The sequence below is a fragment of the Pyrgilauda ruficollis genome, unplaced genomic scaffold (genome assembly GCF_017590135.1).
Source record: "Pyrgilauda ruficollis isolate IOZ18807 unplaced genomic scaffold, ASM1759013v1 scaffold55, whole genome shotgun sequence".
NCBI lineage: Eukaryota > Metazoa > Chordata > Aves > Passeriformes > Passeridae > Pyrgilauda > Pyrgilauda ruficollis.
In genome coordinates, this window is record NW_024527155.1 from 6,341,100 (window position 1) to 6,368,689 (window position 27,590).

At 43.6% G+C, this 27,590-nt stretch overlaps 1 protein-coding gene across 1 annotated transcript in view; it reads right to left on the minus strand.

Moving 5' to 3' along the window:
* Positions 1 to 7,784: 7,784 nt before the first annotated feature.
* The window catches only part of BRSK2 (BR serine/threonine kinase 2), a 300,775-nt gene continuing 280,969 nt past the window's right edge, over positions 7,785 to 27,590 (minus strand). The window contains exon 19 of the mRNA XM_041481170.1: positions 7,785 to 8,322. Coding sequence (XP_041337104.1) covers positions 8,147 to 8,322 — 176 coding nt within the window. The 3' untranslated portion in view covers positions 7,785 to 8,146. The remainder of the gene's footprint in view (positions 8,323 to 27,590) is intronic.

Consider the following 27,590-nt stretch of genomic DNA (forward strand, 5'->3'; position numbering starts at 1 on the left):
TTTCTCCGCCTCTCTCTTGTGGAAAGCAGAGCAGCAGCAACAGAACAGGCAGACTGGGAAGTTTATGTTTGTGCAAAATCCATGCAAAACACACAGTTTGTACTTCCAAGTGACACCACAGCACTTGGTTCTACCCATTGCCACTCGCGCCTCGGGGGCTGTGGTAAAGCTTTTGGGTTGGAGTGGCCAGTGCTGCTCTGTGTTCTGGATGACTCTGTCCCTCCCCCGCAGAGATGGAGCAGGAAAATGCAAGCAGGAACCGCACACTAACACAGCCTGGGGACAGTGAACCAGAGACCAACTCAGCTACAGACATGGCTCAGCAAGTGGTGAGCCCTTCCCATTCCAGGGCAACACACCTTAAGGTGACAAAAGCTCTTTGCTCCCCTTTCCCAAATGAGATCCTTTGCCAGCAGTTTTCCTCATTCTGCCTAACATTCTGTCAAGCTCTCCTCTTTCAACCCTTTTGCTAAAGCTAAAGAGTTTGCAGTACAACTCTACTGAAACCGAACATCAGGGTTGTATCGACGTTCACACCTCCGTATGAATCCACAGTCCACACACTTCCAAATATATCTGGCAGAACAGCTTTTAGAACAATATTTTTTAAAGTAAACGGCTGCAGCTGTCCACACACTTCCAAATATACTGGCAGAACAGCTTTTAGAACAATATTTTTTAAAGTAAACGGCTGCAGCTGACCCTTGTTTGGGTCACTAACCAAGAACAAGCCCCACAGGCTAGCAACAGGATAAAAGCTAGAGCTAGTGCATCAAACTTAATTAAAACTGCACATAACCAGGACCAGAGTTTAGTCCCAAGGCCTCTTTTTTTAAGCTCTTCTGTAAACACAAAGCTCTACCTACTCCATACCCATTTCTGTTCTTATTGTGCAACTTGGTGCTAAAACTGAAGGTTCTTGGGAAGAGATAACACCTTCCTACACTGCACTTGTGCACAAGAGTTTAGATCAGAACCCAACGTGAACTGGAGCTCATGAGCATTCCCATAAAATGAAGGGAGATCTCAGCCAGGATTACCTGGTAATGGCCGGCTGTTACCTAGTCCTACAAATAGGACTTTTTGTTGTACTTTTTGTATAACTCTGGCTTTTCACATATGACCAAAGCATTCCTCATGAATGTAGGTAGCTCCAATACCTATTCCCTGATACATCGTTGCACCCAATTTTGAGCAGCACAGTTCAATAAACCAGACCAGGACTATTGAAGTCATTTGCTCCAGACAGGAGAGAAATCACTACCCCAACTGTGCATCTCATAAACAACAAGTCTTGACCAAGGCAATTGTTGAAAACAGCAAAATCTAACTCCAGGTAACTCCAGTGTGAGTCAGGACTGCCTTGTTTCAGCTTAGTTTTCATCCACTCTGAAATCTGATTTTCCTTTGAGAAAAAGGATGTCCCACAGAGGAACTATCCAGAACAGACACTGCCATTTGAAGCTGCTGCCTCAATGTGAATACTTTTCAACAGCCTATGAGGCCTTACAGTAAACACAGCTGCTTTTTCTGACAGGTCTTCTAGAACCTAGAAGTGCTTCCTATACCAAGGCTTGCTACTTCCCTAGACCAATTTATTTTCTTTTCCTACTGGGCAACATGGAGAGAAATGTGTCCCATTCCCAGGGCTGGGCCAAGTACTGCCTTCCAGGACCCAGGAATGTCCACAGAAGAGAGAACACTTTGCAGAAGTGTTCAACAAAGAGCAGGTCAACGTGGAGCAGAAAAATAAATGTCTCTCCTCTGCCAGGCAGCTGTTTGTGGAACACGCTGCCCAGAGATGCTGTGCAGTGCCCACTCGGAGGCACTGAGAGCCCAGAGGGGCACAGCGATGAGCAGCCTGATCTCAGCCTCGCTTTGTCACCCACGGGAGGACCTCTCTGCCCGGGCAGAGGTCGATGGCTACACCAGAAACACCCACCCTGGCTGCAAGCAAACTCTTCCTCCTGCTAATGCCGTTGATGAAAGCTTGTGTCTTCCCTGACCTTGAAGCTGTGTTATCTCCTTTGGCTGCCAGAAGGCGATAATAGCTCCTGACAATGGCAAGAGTCAGCGCTGAGCCGGTGGAACAGGAAATCCCATTTCTCAAGCCCTTCAAAGCCTGCCTGGCACAGTTTCTCTCAGCAGCACTCAGCGAGATTACAGCACTAAAAATAACCCCCACAATAAATTGTGCATTTAGAAGAAGAAAGGACTTGCCCTCAATGTGGGTTTCCCTTCCACTTGTGGCCTCAAGTATCCCCAGACAGTTGAACTACTATGGTTTTGTTCTCCAAATTAAGCAGGAGCTGCAGCTGTTGAAGTGGTTTTAAATAAAATAAGAAGATTAAAGGGTACAACAAAGAACTAAGATACTTTCCAGTTTTTAGACAAGTGTCTCTCTTCCCGCCCTGTTGTTTTCTATAATAAGAAACTCAGAGCTAAATCTCATCCTCACCAATACACTGCCCTTCTAAGAGGAGCTCACGTACAGTCGGTTGCATACAGCTGAAATGAAGCAAAGGCAGGGGGACCGGTTCTGCAGACCTCCCTACAGACCACAATCCCTGCGGGCATTCTGTGCGCTGTTTAAGACAACGTCCGAGCCTGGCGGGTTAAACGCACTGTCCGAATGACCAGGAAAGAAGGCACACCTTGTAATAGAGGACACACAATTAGCACTGCCTGGCGGCCTCACACAATGTCATTGTCCTCACAAACGCTGTTTTTGCCTATGCCCAGTGAGAGCCATTAAAGGTCAGTCATTTGCATCCGATCACTTCCATTAAAGCCAGCCTGATTACTGAGGGAATTGTCACACATTGTTTGCAAAGCTTGGACAATTTGCATTAGTGCTCTCCAACGCAACCAACCTCCTTCTCAGCCCCTAGACTGACACGTGGCAATGAGATTTACCCTCCTGACTATGGGCTCAGCTGCTCATTTGATGCATATGCACCATCTATTGCTTTAAGTAGCACGCGTCAGATACTGGCTCAAAAACGGTTCACCTTAAGCACAAATATATTTTTAATGTAGACATGTATCTAAACTAACATCAACTTGCTAAACAGACAAACAGAAAATGCCAGCTAGAGTATTACACACTTGCCTTGTCTTCAATTTGCTCCTGGAAGGTCCTACGCTGCGTTGCTTCACCCAGAGAAAATCACACAGATGAACTTCAAACATAGGAAGTTTTTTAGCTAGAGTCCAAAGAGCTCAGGTCTCCAAGAGAACCAAAGAGCTACAGAGCTCAGAACCTCAGCTAATGAAGTGCAGGTGGCACAGCTCACAGCATCTCATCAGCCATCACCTGGAATGGGGTTTGGATGAGGGCAGTAGCCCCCACCTGGCAGCAGAGACAATTCAACTACCTCAGTCACAGAGGCAGACCAAAATCCCCAGCTACATTTACTACTTGATTTCAGATATAAGGTATAAAATAAGAAGGGTGTTTTGTGGACAACAGTTTAAATATAAACTCAATTTGGTCAGAAGCACAGCCCCTCCTATGCACTACAAATATGACACCATGTAGCAAGTGACTGTGTTAGAACATGGCCAGACAGAAAGGCAGAATAAATGTGGGCAGGCCCTAAGCAGGAGGTCCTCCACTTTGCAAAATTGTTATTTTCTTCCTAAAGCTTTTGAAGACCATAGTTAGCAGTACTAGGGATGCTAATTGTGCTGGAGACATGAACAGATCATAGAAGTTCATTAACACTGCTGAAAAGAGTAGAGAGAGGGAAACAGAAAAAGAAGCAGGAAACACCTGCTGCCACAGTGCACTTAAATCCCATTTCCCTTTACACTGCAGCCCAGCACATCCTTGTACTTACAGAGATGCAAATGATGTACAGCTACTTCCCAGTTCTGGGTTTCCAGTGTCACAGAGACCAAATCCTGCAGCACTTGTGATTCTCATCTTTTCACCTTTGTCAGCTCCTCCAGTCCCCTCCAGTTTTAGCAGACCAGTGAATCCCCCAAAGATCCTATAAACACTCTGCCTTTTTCCTAGATGAGACTGTATTTTGTGTGGCTGCTGCTTGGCAGAGGCCCCCCAGCCACCCTCACCTCGCCAGAGCATTCCCGAGGCCGAGGCGGCATCACGGAACCTTCCAGAAGGTCTCCTCCTGCCTCCCCTCCATGGCGGGCGGTGCTTGCCCCTCACGTCCTCGTGGTGGGAAACCTTGGCTGGCCTGGCCAGGGCAGCTCTGGAGAGGGCACAGGAGAGGGGACACGAGGGGGACACGTCTGGAGCTGGCCGGGCTCTGGTGAGCAGCAGGCCGGGGCGTGCCCAGGGCCAGCGCCACAGCCCTGCTGCGAGCCCGGGCCTGCCGCGCTCCCCCAGCCCTGTGGGAAGCACCTGGATCTCCTGGGGATGCGGCAGCCAGGGCAGAGCCCAGGAGGGGAACTGCTGGGCACAGTGACAGACCCAGAGGAAGGGCACGGAGAGCGAGGGGTGACAAGGCAGCAGCCACACGGGCCGTCCAACCAACCAGCAACAAAGCCTGGACCCACGCGTGCCAGGGACGTACCTGAGCAGGCTTTTCAAACGTGACTGAGTGTTTCAAGCAGGGAGGTGCAGAAATCCTTCCTACAGCTAAATCTGGAAGCAGCGCGAGAAGCTCAGGTCAGAGAGGAGAACAGTCACAAGCAGCCACAGCTTTTGGTACAGAGGTTTCTATCCAGACCAGACCTCGGTGGGGGTGCGATTGCTCCGAAATTCGGATGAAGCTTTTGGAACACATTACTGCGGAAAGCCAGGCCTGCAGGGTGGAGCTGTCCTTGCTCCTCGGGCCCTGGCGTGAGTTCCACGGCCAGGAGGACGCTGCCTTCCTTCAGCTGCCATCTCCAGCTCCTGCAGTGCAGGAGGCCACGCCACGGCACTCCCTGGCTCTGGCACCGGCCAGGAGATCGCTCTCACGGACATAAACAGGACACTCAACAGCTGGTATCTTTACTGAATGAATTTATTGGTTTTTGAACTAAAGTTGCTCACAGTTATTTAACAAGGGATACATCAGATTTTTTTGTCCATTTCAAACCATTAAATAATGTCAGTTTGTGTCTGTATATGTGTGTGTGCGCGAGTGTGTGTCTTCAAAGTACAAAATAGGAAGGATAACAAGAGGTATTGCTTTCATTTATTCTTATATCTTGTGTGAGTAATCCCCTTCCTGCTTGTACCACATGGGTTTTGCTGATATAGGTATTTTTAAATTATTATTATTATCTTGTATTGAAATCCCAGCCTTTTGTAGAGGTACAATGTAACAGAAGCATCAAAATCTATACACAAGGGAAGAGAAAAGAGGGAAAAGAAGGACGGGGGTGATGGGAGGGGAGCTTGGAGGAGAAGTAGAGAGAGGGCAGAGGCAGGAAAGACAACGAAAGCAAAAGAGACTAATTTACAGCAATGTCATGCAATTAAAACTGCCCCCCTCTCCTGCACCCTTGCCTCCCCCCCTCCCCAGCCATCACTCCCTGGTGTCTGACATGCACACAGCAATACGAGAGAGAAAAGTTTAAGAATAGGGAAAATAAATAAATAAATAAATAAAGCAAAAAAATTAAAATAAATCCCTCCCATTTGGGGGAATGGGGAAACAGGGCAGAAGTCAAAGGTCTTTGCCCCAGTTGTGTCTTTAAAAATTCTTTTTAATCTTCAAACCTATGTACAAGTAAAACTGGTCCAAGAAGGGGAAAAATGATTAAAAAAAACCAACAACGACAACAACAACAAAAATGAACTCATCCAACATTATCATTAAAAAAAAAGAATCTTGCGATACAACATACACCCATAGGAACCCAACGAGCAGCAATCGAAGGTCATAAAAGAGCTGAACACTAATGCTAAGCCTACATTCTTAAAATCTCAGTCAAGAAATACTTCTCACTGTGTTTTGTCTTCCACGTGTAAAACCACATTTTTTTGTTTGTTTAACCTTTGAGCTTGGGCCAGAATAAGTTACACTTGGTCACATAACTCTTGAGGAGGAGGAAAAAAGGTGGCAATTCTTCTTTCTCAAAGTCACAAAATGAACACTTACAAGGTTTCTGTGTCTTTTTTCCCCCTCCTCTGCAAAATAAATAAGAATCAATGTTGCCTCTACACAGTTATTAAACAGAAGATATATCTAACAGCTTATTTTTTTAAATATATATATATGTATATATAAATAACCAAGACCTAATAACTGAAACACAAAAAAAAAGGTCCCCATCCACCCAATCCCACCCTCCTCCCTTTCAAAAGGAAAAAAAAAAAAAAAAAAAAACCAAAACCAAACCAAAAACTTTATAAAAATATCTTGCAGTAAATTTTAAAGTTTACAGTAGCTTCGTGATTAAGTCTCCCATCGCCCTGACTCCACCTTGTCTTGCTCTGATGAACCAAGTGCCAGTGATTTTGCACACACACACACATACACACAGAGGAAATAAAACCCAATATAAGTCTCTTTTCTTCCTCCTCTTCATCTTCTCTTTTTTTTCTTTTTTTTTTCTTTTTTCCTTTTTTTTTTTTAAGAAAAAAACCACCCAAGCCAACAAATGAAACTGGTAACTTAAAGAAGTAATAATACTGATATCAATGCAGCACTAGCAACACAACAATTGCCTCTAAATGCAGGGTGTGGTGGAGGATCCAGCTGGTTGAAGAAGGTCCCAGCGCGGTGGCACAGTGGCAGGGAGTTGACAGGTGGGAAGGAAGGTGTCGAAGGAGGAGCAGCAGTAGCAGCAGTGGCAACTGTGCCTGGTGATGGGAGAGACAGTCCTTGGCAGAGTCTTGTCCCTCTTCTTTGCTACCAGAAGTTGCCTTTTCCCTAAGTTTTAATGTTTTGTTTGTATGTGTTTATTCATTGAACCCCCTCTCCCTCCTATGTTTACTCCTTTCCCCTTCCAGCAGGTTAAAAAGCAAAATGATACAGTATAAAAAAACCAATTAGTTTGTGTGTGTGTATATATATATGTATGTATGTATATTTATACATAAATATACACACATATATACATGTATATATAAAAAAAGGGGGCAAAAGAAAAGGAAAAGGTGGTGGGGAGAGAAAAAAAAGAAAAAAAAAAAGGTAAGAAAATCCCGTGATGAAGCTCCCCAATATTGTCTTGGTTCAACGCTTAGTTTTGAGTTGCTCCTGGCTGGTTTCTGAAGAGAACGCGCTCTGGATTCACGGAACACTGCGCTCCCGCTACACCCGTCTCCTTCCCCACACCCTCCCTCTCCGGGCTGCGTTCACCTGCGCGGACAGAAGTTGCCAAGGGTAAATAATTCACTCCAACAATCTGCAACCTCCTTTGAGCCCAGACTCTGCAATCCCATAACTGAGCACATCTCTCTTGTGGAGCACCAAAAAAGAAAAAGAGAGGGGAGAAAAAAAACCAGGCGTGCACTGGGGAGGTGACTGGGGAGAAGTGGGGGAGAAGCCCACTTCCTGAAGGGAGAGGGGAGGCTGGGAACCTCAAACAGGACTGGTCCTTGGACAGTCTACATCGGTTGCCTTCCGCCAACAAGTGTCCGCAGAGCACAGAAGGTGAAGCCGTGGCTGACATGTTAACTTTTCGGGATAATTCCTGGTAGCAGAGCGGAAACAAGTGGTGTCGTCAGAAACACAGAGAGAGCATGAACAGAACAAGAAACAAAACAAAAGAAAACAAAACAAACCCAAAAAAAAATCAAAAAAGAAAAAACCAAAAAATCAGGAAGGAGAAAAAAAGCAAAACATTCAAAAAAAGGGAGGAAAAAAAACAATCGAAAAAAACCACAACCCAAGATCTGGTGAACTGGGTTTGTCATCTGTGCTACCTTTTCTTTTCTTTCTTTTCTTTTCATTCGTTCATTCGTTTGTTTTTGTGTTTGTTTCTGAGATATATATTATATATCATATATAAATATATATATGTATATATATACAGTCATTCCTTCATACAAAATTTGTCTATAGACAGTTTTGTACTGTTGTGGCAAGGTATATACATCCTTCTAGTTTAGAGGCTAGCTTGCTAAGGAATATTCTTTCATTCTTTCTTGCTTTTTTTCTTTTTGTTTTGTTCTGTTTCTTTTTTTTTTTTTTTTTTTTTTTAAATTTTTTTATTTTTTTAATTTAATTTTTTATGTGTTTATTTAAGGTTGGTCTTGTAGGCCGACTGATGAGACCATCTTTGCCTTGTCTTTGCCAGCAGGGTACTTATTGTCTCCTCTAGACCCATAGTCATTAGAACCGGAATCGCTCCGCTTGCTGTTTGCGCTATGCTTGGTTGGCGTGCCGGGGGGATGGCTCACCTGCCCGTTCTTCTCGTCTGAAAAAAGTTGTTTAATTACGTCAAAGAAGTTACTCAATGGGCTGCCTGGGTACACAAAACAGAGGAGACAAAAAAAGAAAGAAAGAAAGAAGGAAAAAAAAAAACGAGAGGGAAAGAGAGAGAAAAAGAGAAGAGAAAGAGAGAGAACAAACAAACAAATGAACAATGGGGTTTTTAACGAGAAGAACATGATGAGGAGATCCAGAGCCACGTGCGTGGGGGTGTGTGGGGGATGAAGACAATGAGCAGGAAGAGGAAGAGTGTTTAGGATGGGACACCTACAGAAATAAAGAACCTGGGAGCATAAAGCACCTAGGGGGAAGCTCCTAGTTTTTTCCTGAGTGGGGAAGCATTGCTGTCTCACCTGGCAGGAGGACACAGTACCACGTGACTGAAATAGGTCAGTCCATTACTAGGATTCACTTGGCCACTTCACATGGAGATGTCAGTGACTGTAATGCTGGACACAGGCAAATCCCATCCTACTCCTGCTGTTACAGACATGGGGTATTTCCATGTGGCTGCCCATTGATGCTTTACTTTGCAGCCTTGCTAAGCTCTCTGTCTACACCAGGCATCAGGCTTTCCTTCCTTGCATTTTATTTCATTCTGAGTTTCTCCTTGCTACCCTGTCATGACTAAGCCTGAAGCACTTGAGTGGTCCCAGGGAAGCATCATTTGGAAAATGAGCTATGGCTGAGATGAGCGTTGCCATCTGAGTGCGTGGTCTGTGGTTTGCACTCGCAGGCTTCTAAGCATCCTTCAGATCCTCCCAAAACAGGTACCTGGAAATGAAGATGCTGTATATGGAAGCAGGCTGTTACACATCTGCCTGCTTCTGCCAGGGTCAAGACTTACTACCTCACTGTCCTGAATGAATGCTGTCTCCATGCACAGCTCCCATGGCACTGGCATGCGTTCCAGTGCGGTTAGGAGCCAGAGAGGGAGGTGGAGCTGTGTGCTGCTGGAACAGGCATCTCCTTCAGCCAGCCCCTAGATCAGGCTGCAGCGTTAACAAGGACTGGGCACATGAATACAGCCTTTTGTGCCATGTGGGCCTCCAGGAAGCATGGTCATATGCTCTTAATCTACTTCTGTGTTAGAGGGTGTGTGGAAGGCCATACTTCAGGAAAGGCTCTGGGCTACTCAGGGAAAGGGACCAGCTAGTTCTGAAAATATTTTTTTGTTTTAATTTTTGTTTAAATTTTTTTGGAAATTCTTTTTTTGGGAATTTCTAGCCCCCTTTCATTTTTTTGGATTGGGGGATTAATCTTTATCCAACATAGGAGGGGTCACACTTTGAACACAGGTATTGAAGGTGGTTTTTATCTGATGTACACAATGGAGGTGATGCCTGTTCATGATCATTAAAACCCCATGATGGTTTTCTCAATATTGGGACTGTTGGCTCTGCCGTTCTATCAAATAATTTCTATCTCCAGCTCCTGGAAGGAAACGGGCCCCTTGTATCTGCCTTCCAATGTGGTAGAATGCTGTGAGGAGTGGAACCTTTCATCCCCAAGATGGGAACATTCTGTCAGGAGCAAAGGGCTCTCATAGCAGAGACTGCTGGACACTGGTGGCTTGGTCATAATGCACTTCACTTTAATTCCAAACATAAGCAACCCAGTAACTAGAGCAGGCAAGTACCTTCTGTGCACAGCAATTTGACTGAAGAGCTTGTTGAGTACTTTCTCATTCTCTAATGGAAAGTGTGAGAAGACATCACTGTCTTACACAGAGAAAGAGGAAATGCATAGTACTTGTGCTTTGCCAAACTGAATGTGTTACTCTTTTTTTGCCTGCCCTATGCTAACCAGGTAGTGGCTGCTTTCCCCTGCTTGTTAATGGGCATTGAGAAAAATCCAATGGCTGGCAAATACAGTGAAGAATCTTATTAATCTAATTAATTCCTTGACTTCCTGTGCCTGCTGCTTTGTGGTCAGTGTTCTGCTGGCCCTGGTTCTGTCACTCAGTTACACTAAAGTTAAAAGCAACAGGCTGTGAGTTTCTGGAAGGGCATAATTCACCCAAATGACTGAAGCCTTAGTGACGGGCAAAACAACCAACCAGGCAAAGCACATAACTCAATTTCCAACTAAGAAGAGAAAGGCTTTCATTAAACTCTGTCACTTTGGGCTCAGGCCTCCCTGAGCTCCACCTGCTCCTTCCACATGCATGCAAATGCTTGGGAAAGGGGGTATCTCTTCCACATCTGTGACTTCTACATCAGAGATTCCCTAAGCCTCCCTAGAACTGTTGTAGGTTTGTGGGCACACACATTGTAAAGACTCATTTTTATCTACTCAGACTCATTTCCACTTCTTTTAGGTGGATACCATTTTTCAATGAAAAGAGAAAAAAGAAAGCAAACACTCAGCCTTGAATGTGGGAATGTGGGCAGATCTGGTTCTCAGGTGGCTTTGGACCCCTCATCTTCATAAGCAAATGGAGTCAGCAGAGAGAATGAAAAAGAGCACTGAAAAAAATGCTGGAGAGGAAAAGACTTCTGGGTTGGGAGAAAAGAGTAGGGAAATATCTCTAGTTATTCAGCTGAGCAGTTTATTTTACAAGCTTAGAGGGAAAGATGAGGGCAGAGTAAGCAGGGCTCTGCAGGAACTGGGAAAGTTTTTTGTTTTCATATAGACAGGAACAGTGACAAAAGTACAACTTGCAAGAATGGAGCAATAAAACACTTCAGAAATTATACATCTTGTATTTGTTGAGTCCTGACACAGGACTTACAGTCATCCTACTAAAATATGCAGCCCATGTTTCATCTACCCTTTCTCCTCCCCATGCCCTACCGGCTTTCAAGTGCCTGGAGATTTATTGCATCAAAAGTATTTAACAGTCTACTTTTCTTTGCCTGTATCACTGCTGGATTCCTTACAATCATCATTTTTTAGTTAAAATTTTAATGAGAGGTAAGAAAATCCTTAGGGATGTTTAGAGAGCTACTCAAAACTAAAATAGGCCATTTCACTAACTCTTTCCTTCCTTTGCCTTTTGTACTTGTATTAAATAGTAGGTAATAATGCCCTCCTGTCCTGGCAGTCAAGGAAAAACTGATGGTGGGCTGGTGTTCACACTGCTCTTTGGATAGACAAGGAGTCCTCACACTTTTACTCTGGAGATACCCAAGAATGGGTCAGCTGTGCTGGAAGCATGAAAATGGTGCAGGGCGTTGTTCCTGTTAGCTCACAGTTCCCTTTGAGGTTATAAATCCAGTAAAACAAGACTTGAAAATGCAGGTGATGATGGATTAGAATAGGTTTTTGCAGCAATCTTCCATGCCTAGTGTTCAGCACAAGATGTGTCATAGGCCTTTACACCTGTAAGTCCATCAGGGGGCCTCAAAAAGGCTGCCTTTCTCATTTCAGAAAGTGAGATGACATCCCATTTCCTCTGGACAGGGATGAAGGTTTGGCTCAGTGATTCTTCAGAACATCCCTGGTGTTTCATGCACAGACTAAGGTCTTCTTTCCCCTTGAGAGCAAATGTTCATCAGCACAGAGCAAAGAAAGTGTAAAGGGTAGAAAGAGTGAGAAACTGAGAGAAGGATCAGAGGCAGGAGGGGAGGCTCAGAGCATTAGGTTTATGTCTGTTAGGAGGAGATGGATATGTGCACTTTTGAGTTAGACCAAGGAGCTGTTTGCTGCAAGACAGGGAAAGGGAATGGGTTTGAAAACAAGCACTGAAGCTTATGAAAGGGTCATGTATTGAAGGGGTGCTGAGAGAAATATATTTATGGAGAAGGAACTGGTTTGGGGCACCTGTGGGCAGCACTGTCACAGCCAAATATCATGAAAGAAGTCAAAACTGTGAATGGATTTGAATACAAGCGCTAAAAGGAAGAAACAGGGCTAGAGATAGACACAAAAACACAGAAGGAAGCTGGGCAGGCAGTTTGCACCAATCCTCACAGTCCTCAGTATTTCATCTGCTGTTCTAAGGAAGCCTGTCTGACACTGACCTAGCCCCAGTGGTGTCACCACTTTGAGAAGCCAAGTGAAAATGGAGCACCCAGGTAAGAGAGGAAGGAGAAAATAAGGGCAATCACTCCAGGCACCACAAGTGACACCAGGAAAGGATGCACCTTACAAAAACCCTGCTCTCACCTTGTGAAGACCTCACAGCCCTCCACAGAACATAACAGGAGATGGCGAACAAGCAGCTTCAGGACAAGCCTGGAGGCTTCAGTTACTGATTAAAGTCTGCTGTTTTGTAACATTTTTAAGACAGCCACATAAGCACTTGGCCCTCTTCTCACTGCAGCAAATAGCAACATTCCCACTGACTTCACAGAAGAAAACCCTGAGGCACTTCCTTCTCCTGTGAAACCATCTCTCTGAAGTCAATGTACTGTTAATGCACTAATCCTTGCGCTGCTGAACACAAAAGTTGCACAAAACAAATATACCACCGGTGGGATTATCCTCTATCTCTTCTTTCTGCATAGCCTGAGATGTTTTGCATTTCTGCATGTGTATCTTGGGCTTTGGGAGAAAGTGAATGGGAAAACATAGGTCTCCAGTGGGAAGAGACACCTTTTTCTCAATCTGACTTCTCTTACCTCTTTCCCTGTTGCTTTCACATCCTTCATGATTGTCTTTTGCCTGCCTCTGCTACTGAGGTTTTCCCCCTATACTCATTCCTTACTCTTTAGCCCTTGTCTTTTTCATCCCTAGGTTGCTCTGTTTTGATAGCAGCTGTGGTTTCAGTGAACCGTGTACCAAAAATCCAACTTCTTTCACGTAAAGCATTAAAACACTCCTTAATGGGTGATAATACATTTCCTTTCAAATAAATTTTGCTACTTTTATAGACTTCTAGCCCTATTCGTTAAGACAAGGCATTTTTTGCTCTGTTTGCTTGGTTTCTGCTGGCAGAGTACCTTCTGCCTTCAGAAACAAATTACTTAAAATATAGAACTCACTCCAAGAGTATGTGCAGTGAAAGGGATGACAGCATAATAAAGTGGCCCATTCTTCTTTATTTAGTTGTAGACCATGTAGAAGTCTCCCTCCAGACTGAAAAGGCCCCAGCCTGTACAAATCCAAATCAGGCAGATACCTCACTCAGCTCACTAACTACTGACAGAAAGTCCAGGGAACAACTCCCAGTTTCTTGGCAGGAAACCTGAACTGCAGCTGGAAAAGGTGATTTACTTTCAAGAGTCCTTAGACTCTGCCAGTAAAAATGCCAACCGAAAATGGTGTCTGCAGGAACAAACTGCAGAACTACTGCAGAACTGAGAAACTACTCAAGCTATCACACAGCACTGGCACAGGTATCCATGCCACCAGTAGGTGGGAACTTCCAATTGCTACTCTTCTGGGCAGACCTGAACAACCAAACTGAGATTTAAATGCCCTATAACCCATTCTTGTTCTTACTCCCCTAAAACATCCCATTCTCCTCTGCAGGAGGGTGGCCCAATATTTGTGTCTAGCATCCAGATGTCCATTCTCTGTCTTGCGTATTTTTTCTCTCACTCTCATAAACACACAGAGAAGCTGAGATCCAGTTCAGCCTCTCCTCACAGTATTACTGAGACAGGTAGCTCTGGAATAATGAATTAGGGAATGGTGAACACAGGCAGCAAAGCCCCAAAGGGATGAGGCCCATTTGCTTGCTGCTGCCTTCTGCAGAGCTAAGGCACGAGTAAGGAATCAGAAACCAAACATGTCTGCTACTGATGAAAAGCTCTGGCCAATCCAGCACCACCACGTAACACTCAAAAAAGGAGACATGATGATGGAGAGGAGGGAATCATACATTCATTTGGACAGCTGGTGGCACTGAAAGAGCAGGCAAGGATAGTGGTGGGATGAAGAGATGCCCAGTTCTATTATGGAATCATGCTCTTCTGGAAAATTGGCTAGTAAAGGTCTAAGCCCATGAATTTTTTGTATCCACCTGTCCTTTTGCAAAGATCTGCCTGCACAAGTCTGTGCTGAGAGGGGAAACTGATGACCCACGCCCATAAAGCCACAGCAAATGACAGTATTGTTACTACCCATTCTCTGCAGAGATTTCTGCAGCTTTGTTCCTATCTTTTCTGCCTATTAAAATGTCAGGAATGTACTGGCAGTTAATAATGCAATTTTGATCTTTCCTGCCAGATGGATGTTCACATATTATGTTACGGGTTTCAAATTCTTCAACCTGTTCCTAAGGAGATAGATGACCTATGCAAGCTGGTGAAATGTTGCTTCCTCATTTCCACTGAATAAATCACTTCAAAAGATAATTTAATCTTCTGGGAAGGCCATCTCAAACTTAGCTTAGTCCAGCAAGCATTTCCATGTAGTTTACTGGAACACTGGCTATCATAAATAAAGCACTGTGATTTTAATTGAGTGAGATATCTGTTTTTTCTGTATTAGATATTATTACAGAGAAAAAGATCTTGTACTGCATAGTAAAAACCTAACCATAGCTGTCAACATAGGATCTGACATGAATCAAATGGTTCAAGATATCTGGATTAACTTTTAGTGCCAAGTTGCTTTCTTTGTGGCTACCTTGTTCTACAGTGCAAAAACATGAGGTATGAACTGGAAATGTCTCCCCAACACAACACTAGACTGAAGAAATACAATTACAGTATGTAGGGAGTCAGCAATTCCTTTGGACAGAAAAGGATACTGGCAGAATGGGCAGGGATAACTGGTAACCTGGCTTGAACTCTTTAGAACCACTGACTTATCCTACTTGCTGTGATCCACCCATTTTGAATGAATATGTGATCTCTCAGGTGGGCCTTCTTCCTTTGGTCTCTCAGCTGGGTCACAATTTGAACTGGAGAGTCAGCCATGCTCAGAAAAACCAGGAGCCAGCAGATTTTTCAGGAATGTTAATAAAACCCCCCTGTTCTGACCACCTCACGGCGTGGCAGTGCTAACAGAGCCTTTCAGCTGGGAGGGCAGTGTGTGCTTTTTTCTGCAGGTTTTGACACCCAATATTTCTGCCAACAGTTGCAACTTTTTGGCTGCAAATTACCAACCTCCTCTTCCATCAAACAGCTACTTTCACAAGTGGGATTACTCTAATTAATGCCAATATAGGTCAGGATCACTTCCAAGAACACTAAGTACAGGTATTCGCTGCTGTTACTAAACACAAAATCAGACTCTAAATGAGCACTCACAAAGATACAGGCTGCAGTTGCAACCCAAAGGTGATGTAACTGGTTTGAAACTACAAAATGTTTCCTAACTTCTTAAGAAGACTGGAATGCTACTGGCATGGGCTTGTGTCTGTATGAACCAAACTGCGACTGCTGGGAGCTACAAAGAGAAGCCTTTACTGCAGTGTGGTTCTCTGTGTGCAGAGGACACCTAGCCATGGCCAGCTCTGAATAGGAAAAATGTCAAGTCCTAAACACTGGAAGCAAAAGATCTGAGAGAGATGCATTGGTGAGATATGAAAGGCAAGTGGATTTGCTGTGCTTATGATTTGAACAGATCACTTTGGTGATAGCCACGGGTACCAACAAGGAACCAAAAGCTTCTTGTTTAACTCTGGTGCCAGGAATCCAGGTTTTCAGTTGTAAGCAGCAATACAAGATAAATGTTTAAAAGTAAACAAAAGGCCTTCTTTCCAGCCTACACAGGGTTATGGTCCAAGATTTTGCAGGAGTGTATGGTTTTGCAGTGCCTAACATGACAGCATGATCTGACTGGAGCTGCACCAGTTATCCATAATAACTTTCTCCTCTTATCATCACCTTCTTTCCATGGAAGTGCCACTGATGTAACTGAAGACTTTATTGAGAATCATCAGAGAGGGAGAATAACAAGCAAAGACTGCCTTACTTAGAAGTAAAATTCATTCTCAGATAGTGGCAGTGTGAAGATTGGGAAGTTTAGTCTTTCTGGGTTAATCTCAGAAGGTAAAGTGGAGGATAAGGCAGGTTTTTCAGAGATCCTGTCAGCAGCCAGCACCTTGGCAAAACATACTTACCAAGGACTCCAAAAAACTGGGAATGGCTGGGAAGGGGAGCTATCAAAGGCTACACACCAGCCCTATGTGAAACCAATCACCCAAAGAAATTCTCAGCTCACTACATGAAGGACTTGAAGTCACTAAGATTTGTGAATAGAGACTCTTTCCTGACCAAGAACTATTGAAATGGCACCATGAGCTTCTGTGTAGTGTGTATCAATGGTGCCAGATCCAACGTGCAGCGCATACAATGAATGATACTTGCTTTCTAATTCCCAGCTTTGTGGTTGAAGCTGGAGGGCTTTTCAGTTTATGTATTATCTTGATTTTTGTTTTTAATGTAAAGGCTCTGCAGAACCTATTAGAACCTTAATTATACAACCTATTCTTCAGTGAGATAGACATAAATACCAGATTAGATGGTAATAAACAGTTCTCTCAATCCTGCTTCAAAAGAAACAGAATCCAGCTTGTCCTTTTACAGCTGTGCTGATTTTATAAGGCTTAACGACAGCACATAAAGTGGTAAAGCTTATTTGTCACTAAACTGATTTGGCTGAGAATACACACAGGAATAGATCAGCTAAAATATCACTCCTGTAGATGTTCTTCAAGTTACAGCTGCATTTTATATGTAAATATTTTAATTTTTACAAGGTAAATTTAATCTTATGAAAAGACTTCATGGAAACCAATTTAGTCTTTCTGACAACAACATGACTATTCCCCTGCTAAGATGGGTGGAAACATAAAATAAAATATTTTACCCCAGCATGCATTTCAATTTATTATGAGCCACATTATATTGTGAAATACTAGTTGGCAGCAGTTTTCTAGTTTGCACAGGTAGGGTTGATACAGTAGCACTTGTGTCATTTGGATATTGGTAGCTCCTATGACAAACCTTGGCTGTTCAACATTAACTTGTTTCTCAATGCCAGTGACTGTATGCAAAATCACTTCTCAGACTGATGACCACTGCTAGCAGAAGATGAGATAACTTTTAAAGGACTAAACAAATTTGCCTTGCTGTTAATTACAGCATTCAGTGGCTTATAGTGGGTGAAAACATGTTCCTCATTCCCACCAGAGCTTTCACATGGCTGCTGAGCCAGGCAAAAGAACCTGATTAGCTCTTCCTGCTACAGTGTTAACTCTTTTGGCAAGAATGACCTCCTGTGCTCAGCGTCAGAATAGGGAACAATACTGAGGTCAAAACTCTCAGAGAATACAGTTTTTCATACAATATTTGTTATTACTAGATGAACATTGTGTCAACATCATGGGGGGGGGGGGGGTGTTTCTCATCTTCAGAACCACAGAGAATGGTTTGCCAAAAATAGGCTAAATGCTCACATTGTTCCCTTTCACTCCCCTGTCTGAACCATGGGTAAGCTCCAGCAGAAGAAACAGCTCCTCACTCATACAGGAGGGTGGAATTCAGCATGGTGCAGCCACCACTGCTTACACTGTTTGTGAGCTCACCAACAGGAATGTGATTCAAAGGAAGCAGCTCCATTAAACTCCTATAGGCCATCCTGTCTCCTCTCTCTCTGTGCCGTAGCTGCCACAAAAGAGTCTCCCTGCTGGCCTTCACCTTGTCCTCTGCGTCCCTTGTTGGATTGCTGCTGACATGGTGACAGCTGGAGGGCCTGCATGAACTGTGAGTGAGCAGTGATCTCCCTGTCTAGAGAATTCAGGGTGCTGCCTGGTTGTTATCTCTATAGCTCAATTAACTTGCAAGCAATCAGCAGGATCGGCATTTCAGTATTTTTGTATGATGTGAATGCCAGATTCCAGGCAAAAAATGAAGTCTTGAGGAAGAAGAGGAATTTGCTGTCTGATGACTTCAAGAAGCTAAAGGTCTGAAACGAGTCTTCATAAGATCAGAAAAGTCACCTACGAAATCAAATTAACTCCTATCAGGGCAAAGGAAAAACTCCCACCAGCAAAGCTGCAACTTAAGGGAAAGAGATTGCCTGAAACACAGGCCAAATTCTGCCTCAGTCACATATGCATAAACCTAATATTATCTCCACCACGACAAATTCCCTTTATGGTTACAGACTCCAGAACAACTTTCTTCAGTTAACGAAGAGATAGTGTGGGAGCTGCAGGTCCAGCTGGAGAGCAGCACCAGCTTAGTGAACACATCCCTAACATCTTGTCCTCCCTTCCACAGAGATATTTGAACTCAACCTAGATACCAGGATGGAAATCTAAAGTGAACAGAGTTCTCTCATACAGAATCTTTCTGTACAAGACAAAAACATCTCCCTTAGTATCTGGGCATTTCCACTGTTGTATTTGGACCAGTGAGTAGAGGCACAAGTACTGAAAGAAAGAATAAAGTCCATGTGTGCAGGGAGGGGAGGGAAGGCTAGGGACAAGTTAACCAAAATTCACGTAAGCCCAAGCAAGCTGAGCTGAAAGGCTTGCAGGAAACTTTTATTCTTATTCCTAGCAAAATTCCAAACCTTTAGTAGGTTCACTACTCCTTCAGTTAGAGACACAACATCCTTCCCCAAGTCCAGAGTATAACTAAGACAGTTTACACTAGCCAAGTGTCTCACATAATATGCCATGTGTCTTATGGAGAATTTAAAAGTGTCATGCCCCAAGGACATCTGGGGAAGAAGGGGGTGGATGCAAAATGGAGTTAAACAACACAGCATTCCTGTCTCAACAAATAGCAGGAAACCAAGGGAGACAGCAGCTAGCAGGGCAGCATTCAGCTTCACTGCAGAAAAGGGACTGAAGAATCATGAATCAACAGCAGCAAGTAAAGAAAAGAGGAAACAAAAATCAGGAAAGAAAAAGAAAATCACTGGCCTGGGTTACCGTGAGAGAGGGTATCTCAAGTGTAACACCACACATTTGTGCCATGAAGGGGAAAGCTGTGGTGGAGCCTGTGCATCTGTGCATGGATGGGGAGGAACAGAAAAAGGGATATGTGCTTGTGTCCTCCAGGTGAGTGAAAGACATAGAGGGTTGTTTTGGGGTGGGGAGTCTCAAAAAGAGTGTGGGGGAGCAGGGAGAGGGAAGGGGAGGAGGTGCAACAGGACAGGACGGCGCATTATTATGTTGCTCAGCAGGGGCTGGGGAAGGTGAAAAGGCAGAAGGGAAGGAAGTTCTTACCACATTTGGAAAGTCTGCCAGTCATCAACTCCATACAGTTAGTGGTGTCTGGATCATAGAACGGAAAGAGGAGGGAGGGAGGGAAAAACATAAAAAAAGGTTTCCATACCTCTGTGCATAAAGTAGTAACTTAGCACATTATTACCTGAAGCAGGAAACACATACACATCTTCCTGTTTACACAACCCAGGCCAAATTCTGCCACCAACTCTATACCAGTGCAAACCTGGTCCTGTGACTGAGAGTGGAGCTGCTTCAGTACTGCTGCCTCCACTCACCCGTTTATCGAAGCTACAGGTATTCATGAGATGTGGGAAACACTCTGCCACCACATTAGCGAATGTAAGCCTTGAATACAGCGTTTCACCTGGCTAGTTTTGCAAATTAGCCTGCAACAGCCAGGAAATGCTCAGCCAGCTCATATATCTACATCAAAAACCTGGAGAGAGGGAAGAAATCTAGCCCTGTGCTGCTGGACATGGAGTGAGGCTACTTGTACAGCTCAAAGTCATCTTTTAAATCCCAAAGGATAATGTCAAAGTTTCAATCTAACCCTCTCATTCAGGTGTAATCTCTTACTGCTCTTGCCTTCAAGGTCAGTATTCACAGGCAACAGAAGCACTTCTGGAAAGGGTGGCAGAATCTGGCCCTAAGACATTACTGTCCACTTTGTGTATAGCTCCCATTGCCACAGACTCTGGGTGTTTCTTACTCAGGTGCAACAAGCAGAAAGAGCTCCATACGCCAGCTTTAAAACAGAAAGGCCCAGCCCAGCTGGACACTTCCATGTGGAACCTGCTACAAAGCCAGATCTGCTGCTGTCAGACAGGATTCCCTTGCATTTGGGATCTAAATCAATGTGTTCCTGGGGAATGTGGAGTACTCACTGCTGAGCAGGTGGCTACCAGTTAAAGCATTCAGATCAGTCTCAGATATTCCCTTGCCTGGGCTCTTGATGAACACTTGGGTATTCAAGAAATAGGCTTCTTGGAAAAATGCACACATATGCTGAAAATCCCTAATTGCCAGGAAGCTCTAACTACTCCCTGTCTGCTATGAAGTCGGCAGGATAGAGGGGAAGATAATTTCTCAGCATTCCTCCCTTAAATATTGAGAAAAGTAATTTCATAAGAGGAGGAATATGCTAGGGTGAGCTGAACTCATGCTAGAAGAGCATGGATATGCATCTCTTCTGAGGCAGCCAGGCTTGTGCTGTACAGATCATCTGGGAAAGCATGGAGTAGAGAGGGCAGCTGCTTGGTCCAGTGACACTGGTCAAAGCATCTAAGCAGGGGTCACATATTCTCCATCCCTGAGGCTAAAGGTGGGCTGGCAGAGGTCAGTGGGAGATGATACCCATGGAAGTCCTCTCAGAAAGCCACAAGATTGGGAGAAAGGGCAAGAAGGACTGATGATGTGAAGGAGAAGAGAACATTCAAGATCTAGAAAAAAAGAGGTGTCAGAGAGGCCAGGAGTTTACCTGCCTTTGAAATTCTTTGCTTGGTCTGGCAGGAAAACAATTTCATATACAATACAATTTCAATGCATTTCTCCCTGAAGACGCCTAGCAGGTTCGAGAAGTGCCTACAGCTGCTGATCAAGTCAATGACCAGAACTCACACTCATGGGCCTGTATAATCTTTTTTCTTTACTAGTTTGGAGAACTTTGTTGTCTCGTGCCTTTTACGTGTTCCTGTCCAGCCCCCTCAGAGTCACCAATCCTTTGCTGCAATGCAGAGTGATGCAGATCTACAGTGGTAGACCCCAGAGCATTCACACAACCATTAACAGAACTTGGCTTTGAAAGAACACATAAGAGCAAAGAAAATCTCAAATATGTCCAGAAGACGGTTTCTGACTCCCACCTCCAACACCTGGAATTTTCCCCTCAAGTGTACCCAGACTGACTGGCCACACAGTAACCAGAAATCTGGAAACAAAAAAGTAGTATTTGGATAACGTCAGAGCAGGAAAACTGTGTCTGGTTACTAAGATCCTCCTGAAATTGGCATTTGTTTCATTCTTTATTTTAACAAATTAAAAAGTAATCATGTCTCCTTAAGTTAACACTGCCTTTCTTCCCAAGTAATTTTCAGTCAGCACAGCTCTCTTTGGTACTTAAAGCCAGCTGTGTCACAAGTCTACACACATTAGTTGTGTGATTAGAATACAAGCTGACAGACCTACACACAAAAAAAAGGATTGTAACAGAGGCTTTTTGACAGCTGAATATCTTGGGCACTGGACCCCATTTGGTTCCCAAAAAAAAGGAATTTTGCATGTTATAGAACTAGTTTTCATGGATAAGAAAAATTTTCTGAAATATGAGACCATGGGAAAAAAACCAAACTAACACTAATAAAACTTCTAATTTGTCTTTCTCAAAACTTTTTTTGCACAACTATGCTTTGAATTCTCCATATTGTCAGGACTAGTCCCAGGAACTGCAGAGGAATTTATTTTTATTTGTAATGTCTTTCCAACACCTGATCAGATTGTCTTTCCCCAATTCCTAAGGCAGAGCCAGAGTTCATACTGCATCACTTGAAAGACACAGTGTTAATGTGCCTTCAGCTTCTCTTTTAGAGTATTTACTTTAATAATTCTTTTATTTCCATCATATTGTAACATCTGCTTTAGTAAATATTTTATGTGATAAAGCATTCCATCATTTTAAAGCAGAATGTTTTTTCTAATTGGAAGTCATAAGGTTCTTGCCAGTCAGCTTCTCCTCATAGATAGTAACCTACAATCCAGTGACTGGGATCCAGGTGTTATGAGAAGTGAATAAAGTCAGGGTCCGAAGACTTTTAACTGTCTGAGAAGCACTGATGGGTCATGTAACTACATTTTTAATGTGTCCCGTTTATTTTTCAAATTAAAACATAGTGGCAGTGTCAGCTCTCAATCCCTCTGATGATAAGGCATTCCCTTATTTTATAGGAATTGCTGGAAGTCACTCACACTTTGGATTTGACCTAGACTCTTGCACAAATGACACCCAGTTCAGTTCACTAACAGACGGCAAATGCTTTGGTTGAAATAAGACCTCCCTTCAAAAGGCCAAACAAGCTCTGAATCCATTAAAAACTACTAGTGCTCTGCTCATTTTGTTTTCCCAATTTTCTTTATTCTTTAATTTCTATCCTACATAGATGTCACAAGGAAGCTGCCTGGTTTGTGATGCTTCTGATATCTCTGAGACCCATCCCAGCCCAGGAAATCTCGCCCAAACAGCTGCTCCTCTGAGATCTCCAAATCCAGGGATGGATCCCAGAAAGCACTGAGCAGCTCCTGCCAGATGCTCAGAGTCCCCAGGAAACACTTCCACTAAGGAGATGATGTCAAAGCAGCCACCAGCTCCTCTGGTCCAAGGCAGTTATCATGCAGATTGAAATTCCCCAGTGTTTTTGTGCTTATTTGAAATTCCCTGTTTTCCTATCAAAACTCTGGAGAGCTTGGACTTTTTTCTACATGCTTTATTTCTGGACTACCACTAACTAATTCAGTTAATTTTAATGAAGGCTGTTCAGTAATAATACTAAAGCTGTTTAGCAAAAACACAGTGTTCTGCCAATCCAACCAGGCATTACAGGGCATTTTTGTAGGTGGAACTATGATAGCAAGATGAAGTAATTACCCTAGACACTACAAGAATGTAAGACATAAAGGGTCACAGAAGATTGCAGGAAACTTGGGACCTGAATGATCCCCAGAAAAAGCCAAAATGCAATCCAATTCTCAACTGGCATTTGCAGAGTCCTTTTTTTTTTTGCATCTGCAGCTGGAATTTTACCTGCAAAGCACTTCATTTGCTCCTTACCCCCTTTTCCATCTTGATAAAATCCTTCACACATTTGGAAACTGTAGGTTTCTTAGTTTTGGCTTTTTTGGTGGCAATTTGCCAGCCTGCAGCTCTTGTGAGCCATAAAATACCTGGAACTCACAGATCAGTGCTCTAGCAAGAATTTGCATTGCTCTGTTTTGAAGATGGATATGGTCTCTAAACACTTGCTTATGCTGATGAAAGGCACTCCCAGCAGTAACAGTGAGATGTTCTGAACCTGGAGATGTCAATAGTTAAAATTCGATATGAAGACAATAAATATAATAAGGAAACAGAAAACCTTTTATAAAGAAGTTGTAAAGGTTATTTCAGTATTGCTGATTGCCCAGTACATGGGAAAATGGGAAAAAATTTGAATATGTAGCATCCCACACTTAAAACCAAAGCTCAGAGAAGCAAGAAAATATTAGGGAAATAAAAATTGCTACCCTGTGAATGATCACAGATGGCTTTTGCATGCCCCTATTCACCAGCTGCTACTATTACTTTCATGCAAAGGCATCAGAGAAAAACAGATCATGATTTAATGGAAAGAGTGCTGGGCTGAAACAAAGGAACAAATCTGAGATATTGTCCTCCATGGAGAGAGATCTTTTTATCCCAGCAAAGGGCAGTCTGCCCAGGGATTACCTAAGTAGAGATTCTGAGTATAAGGGCCCTGGATGGAGCCATTCATGGACAAGAGACAAGGCTGACTGCTCTCACAGACAGTGAGACTCCCTCTTGATCCCAAAGGGGCCCTTTCATGGTCTCACTGAGCGTAATGGCTTTTGTGATAGCAGTAACAAGCACACATGGACAACTATTCTGGTTCAGATCAAAGGCCAAAACCATCTGAGAGTCAGACTTGATGATCCTTGTGGGTCCCCTTCAGCTCAGAATATTCTGTGATCTGCTGCTCTGTCTCCCTCAGCAGCTCCACAGACACCCAGGAGTGCAAGAGCAGGCCAGGCATACAGAACACTTCTCCTACCCCTGCCTCACTTGCCATTGTCAGGTTGGAGATTTCCTGAACCTGCTGTAGTTTCTCTGTTTAGCAATCCCATAAAGATTTCTCTGCAGGGAGTTATCCAACCACTCTGTGAGTAAGAAGTACTCAGGGGAAGATGAGCACCTGTAAGCCCCTCACATTCAGAAGTTGTTTCAGTGAGGAGTTCCACCAGTTCTAGATTATACAAAGACATGTTTTCCTATGACTTTCTTAGTACTCAGTTTCCACTATCTTATGCTGGCCTCTAGTTTCTTTCATCAGGAAGAAAAAAGGAACAATCAATCCCTATTTACTTGCTCTGTGCAAGGCATGAGTCACAGACCTGGTATTGTCTCAGCAGTTATGGCACAGAGGTCCTGAAACATTAGGATACAAAGCTGGTATGTTGCATTAAATTTGTTCATGAGACAGTGGATTTTAGAAGCATTACATTAACTTATGGAATGCATTTAATTTATTTACACTTTCTTTAAGGTAAGGGAGGGAATCTATTTTCCTGCTTCAGAGTATGCCAGAAGAAATATGCACAGCCAGTCTTAGAAAGGAAAAATGCAAGTGAATGAGAGGGATATATGGAAGAAGGAATATTATAAGGTGCTCAAGTGTGACACAGAAACATATCTGCCTAAATCAGGTACATAACAGGCTTACACACACACAGAGATGCATGGGCAACATGACATCTACAAACACTGTTGTCAGCTGGAGGAATGAAAAAGAGGAAAATGCATTCTGAAACCCAGGCAGGCCGGCTCAGGGGGCTGGAATGCTGCACAGCACATCAGAGGGGAAGCAGAGAGAATGACTCTCACTGCCATATGTTTGTTAGACCTTGCTGTTCTGCTTTATACTGAAATCATTAAATCTTCCCCTTCTGTAGGTCTCCCTTTACATGCATGCACCTTTCACTGATTGTTTTCATCATCCCACCTGTAACAGCATCAGAACTCTGTAAAGCAGGAGAGACAAGACACGTCGGAAGTGTCTGTGCACAAGGAGCTAGGAAAAGCTCCAGTGCTGAACCAGTGTTGCTGGTCAGGGGACAGTACCATGCTCAGAGCCATGGAGGAAGAGAGTCTAAGTGAAGGTGAGCTCAATCTGTTGCAGCAGCGGACTGCCTACAGAGGGTCCTCAAACCATGAACAGGACCCAACCACCACAATCCCTATGGTGTGCAGAGCTGGCAGTATGAGAGGAGAAGGGAAACAGAGAAGACTTTGCTTTGTTTCTAGTGAGAAATGCTGATTAATTCCATGACAATTTCTAGGAAGATTTTGCACACATTTCCAACCAGACACCCAGCTAAGCAAGGTGCTGAATGTGAACTCTTCTGTCCTTTATCCTTTTACTTCCCCTTACTCTCACTTGGCTGGGGATGTGAACTACTGGGCCACCCTGCTTTGATGCAAAGGTTGTCTCTTTTTTTGGTAACAATTCCTATATTTCCCTTCCCTTCCTTTTCTCTCCTTCTTGTATGTTGCTCAAACCTAACATTTTCAGGTTGACTTCTCTCATTTTCAAGAGACTTGCATATTCCTGATCAGGTTAGGTGGTGTGATACAGAACAGTTTGGCACCCTGTCTCGTGAGCTGTCTTGCCTGGGTAAGTCCCCAGCCAAGGGAACTATCATTTATAATTTCAAGAGACCATTAATTTTGGTTTTGCTCCATGTGAAGTTATCTGTTCCAGCCTGGCATTAGGGGTCAGGCTGGGTTTTCCCTGCTAGAACAATATGCTGTCATGTAGCTTCAGGCAGTAGAAATAATATGATTTTTCCATTCCAGAACCAGAGCAAAACTCTAAGTCAGATACATTTCCCATAGCAGAGTATGCCCACAACATTTCCCTGAGTCTTGGTCAGATGAATGGTTTTTATTCCAGCTATAATATGGCTTTCTTAGGGAGATAGCCTGCTTCACATGCAAGTGTGCAAGAGGGTTCAAGTTTTTCTATAGAGCCTCAGTAGCTAGCACATATTAGGGTGAAGAAGTTAAGAGAGATCATCAAGTTACATACTTTATAAACCATTTTTTCCTCACACGAAAGTAAGGGTACACCTCATTCCTGAAGAAACAAGGAATACTCAAATGTTGTCCATGCATCAGGAGTAATATGAAATACATTTAAAGGATGCTTTCCTATCTCAATCCCCTCACTCCCACTCAGCCCTAGCATTTCCCAGGAGGAAGGGCTAGCAGAAAATTCTAGCTGCTTCCCTGAGTTTGATTTAATTTCAAAAGTCCAGCAAAAACCTGAATCAACCATAGTTACAGTGTCCTAATTCTCCCTACCCCTGAACAGAATAACCCATGTGCTGGGCACCATTGTATTCCAGCATGCAGAAGGATCAGGCAGTGCTGGAGGCCAAAAGCAAAGAGGACACTGAACTGAGCATATTTCTCTGCCAGGTACTAGGCATACACGCTTCTAGATGCAGTTAATTTATCTTTGGATTCTGAAGCCACGGTTAGACCAGAAGGATGTAACCCATATGTGCAGTGAGCTGAGGACATCTGGGACTTAATTGGAGGATGCAATGCCAACTTAACTCCCACACTTTTGTCTTGGCTTGTTCACACAAGGGTCAAGAACAGAATTTGGCTCTAAAGCATAGTATTTATTTACTTCCTTTTCATCTCCCACTCCTTCTGCCTCACTGTCTTCTGCTGCAGCCTCTGCTCCCCACCTTGCCCCTATTTATCTCCAGTATCTGCACATTCTTTCTGCTTTTCCCTACTTTTCCTTCCTTGATGCATTCCCAATAGCTTATCTGCCTTAAGTTTTCAATTTTCACCTTCCTCTTTGTTCTGTCCTTTTAGAGGATAGAAGAATTACCACAGAGATTTTGTGTGTGTGTGTGTAACCACTACAGTGTTCAGAGTGAACACCTACTACATAATGATGGGATGAGGCCAGTTTCAGTATTATCAATTCAGGCTGCCTGCACATCCAGATTGATGTCATTGCACAGGGTCACACATGTCAGGCTTTCTCTACCACCACGAGGAATTGAAATTTACTTTTCAAATAGATAAAATATAGCTTCTGCACAACCTTAGTATATAATTTGTGCTACCACAGTATTGAGAATTGGATCACACTGCTGGAGACTATTAGCCACCTTCTGACCACATGTTAATGGCTAAGTTAAAAGTACCTCTCAAGTTTGTTCGGGGACCCACTGAAGTTGGAGGTTTCTAAAGTATGCCTGAAGGGTTTGAAAATCAGGTATCCTCTAGAGCATGTCCCTACTCTGGGAGATTCTGGAACTGGAGAAAATCTGGAAGATCTGTTGATGATGCAGCTTTTGATGGAGAAGTGGGCAAATGGCTCTTT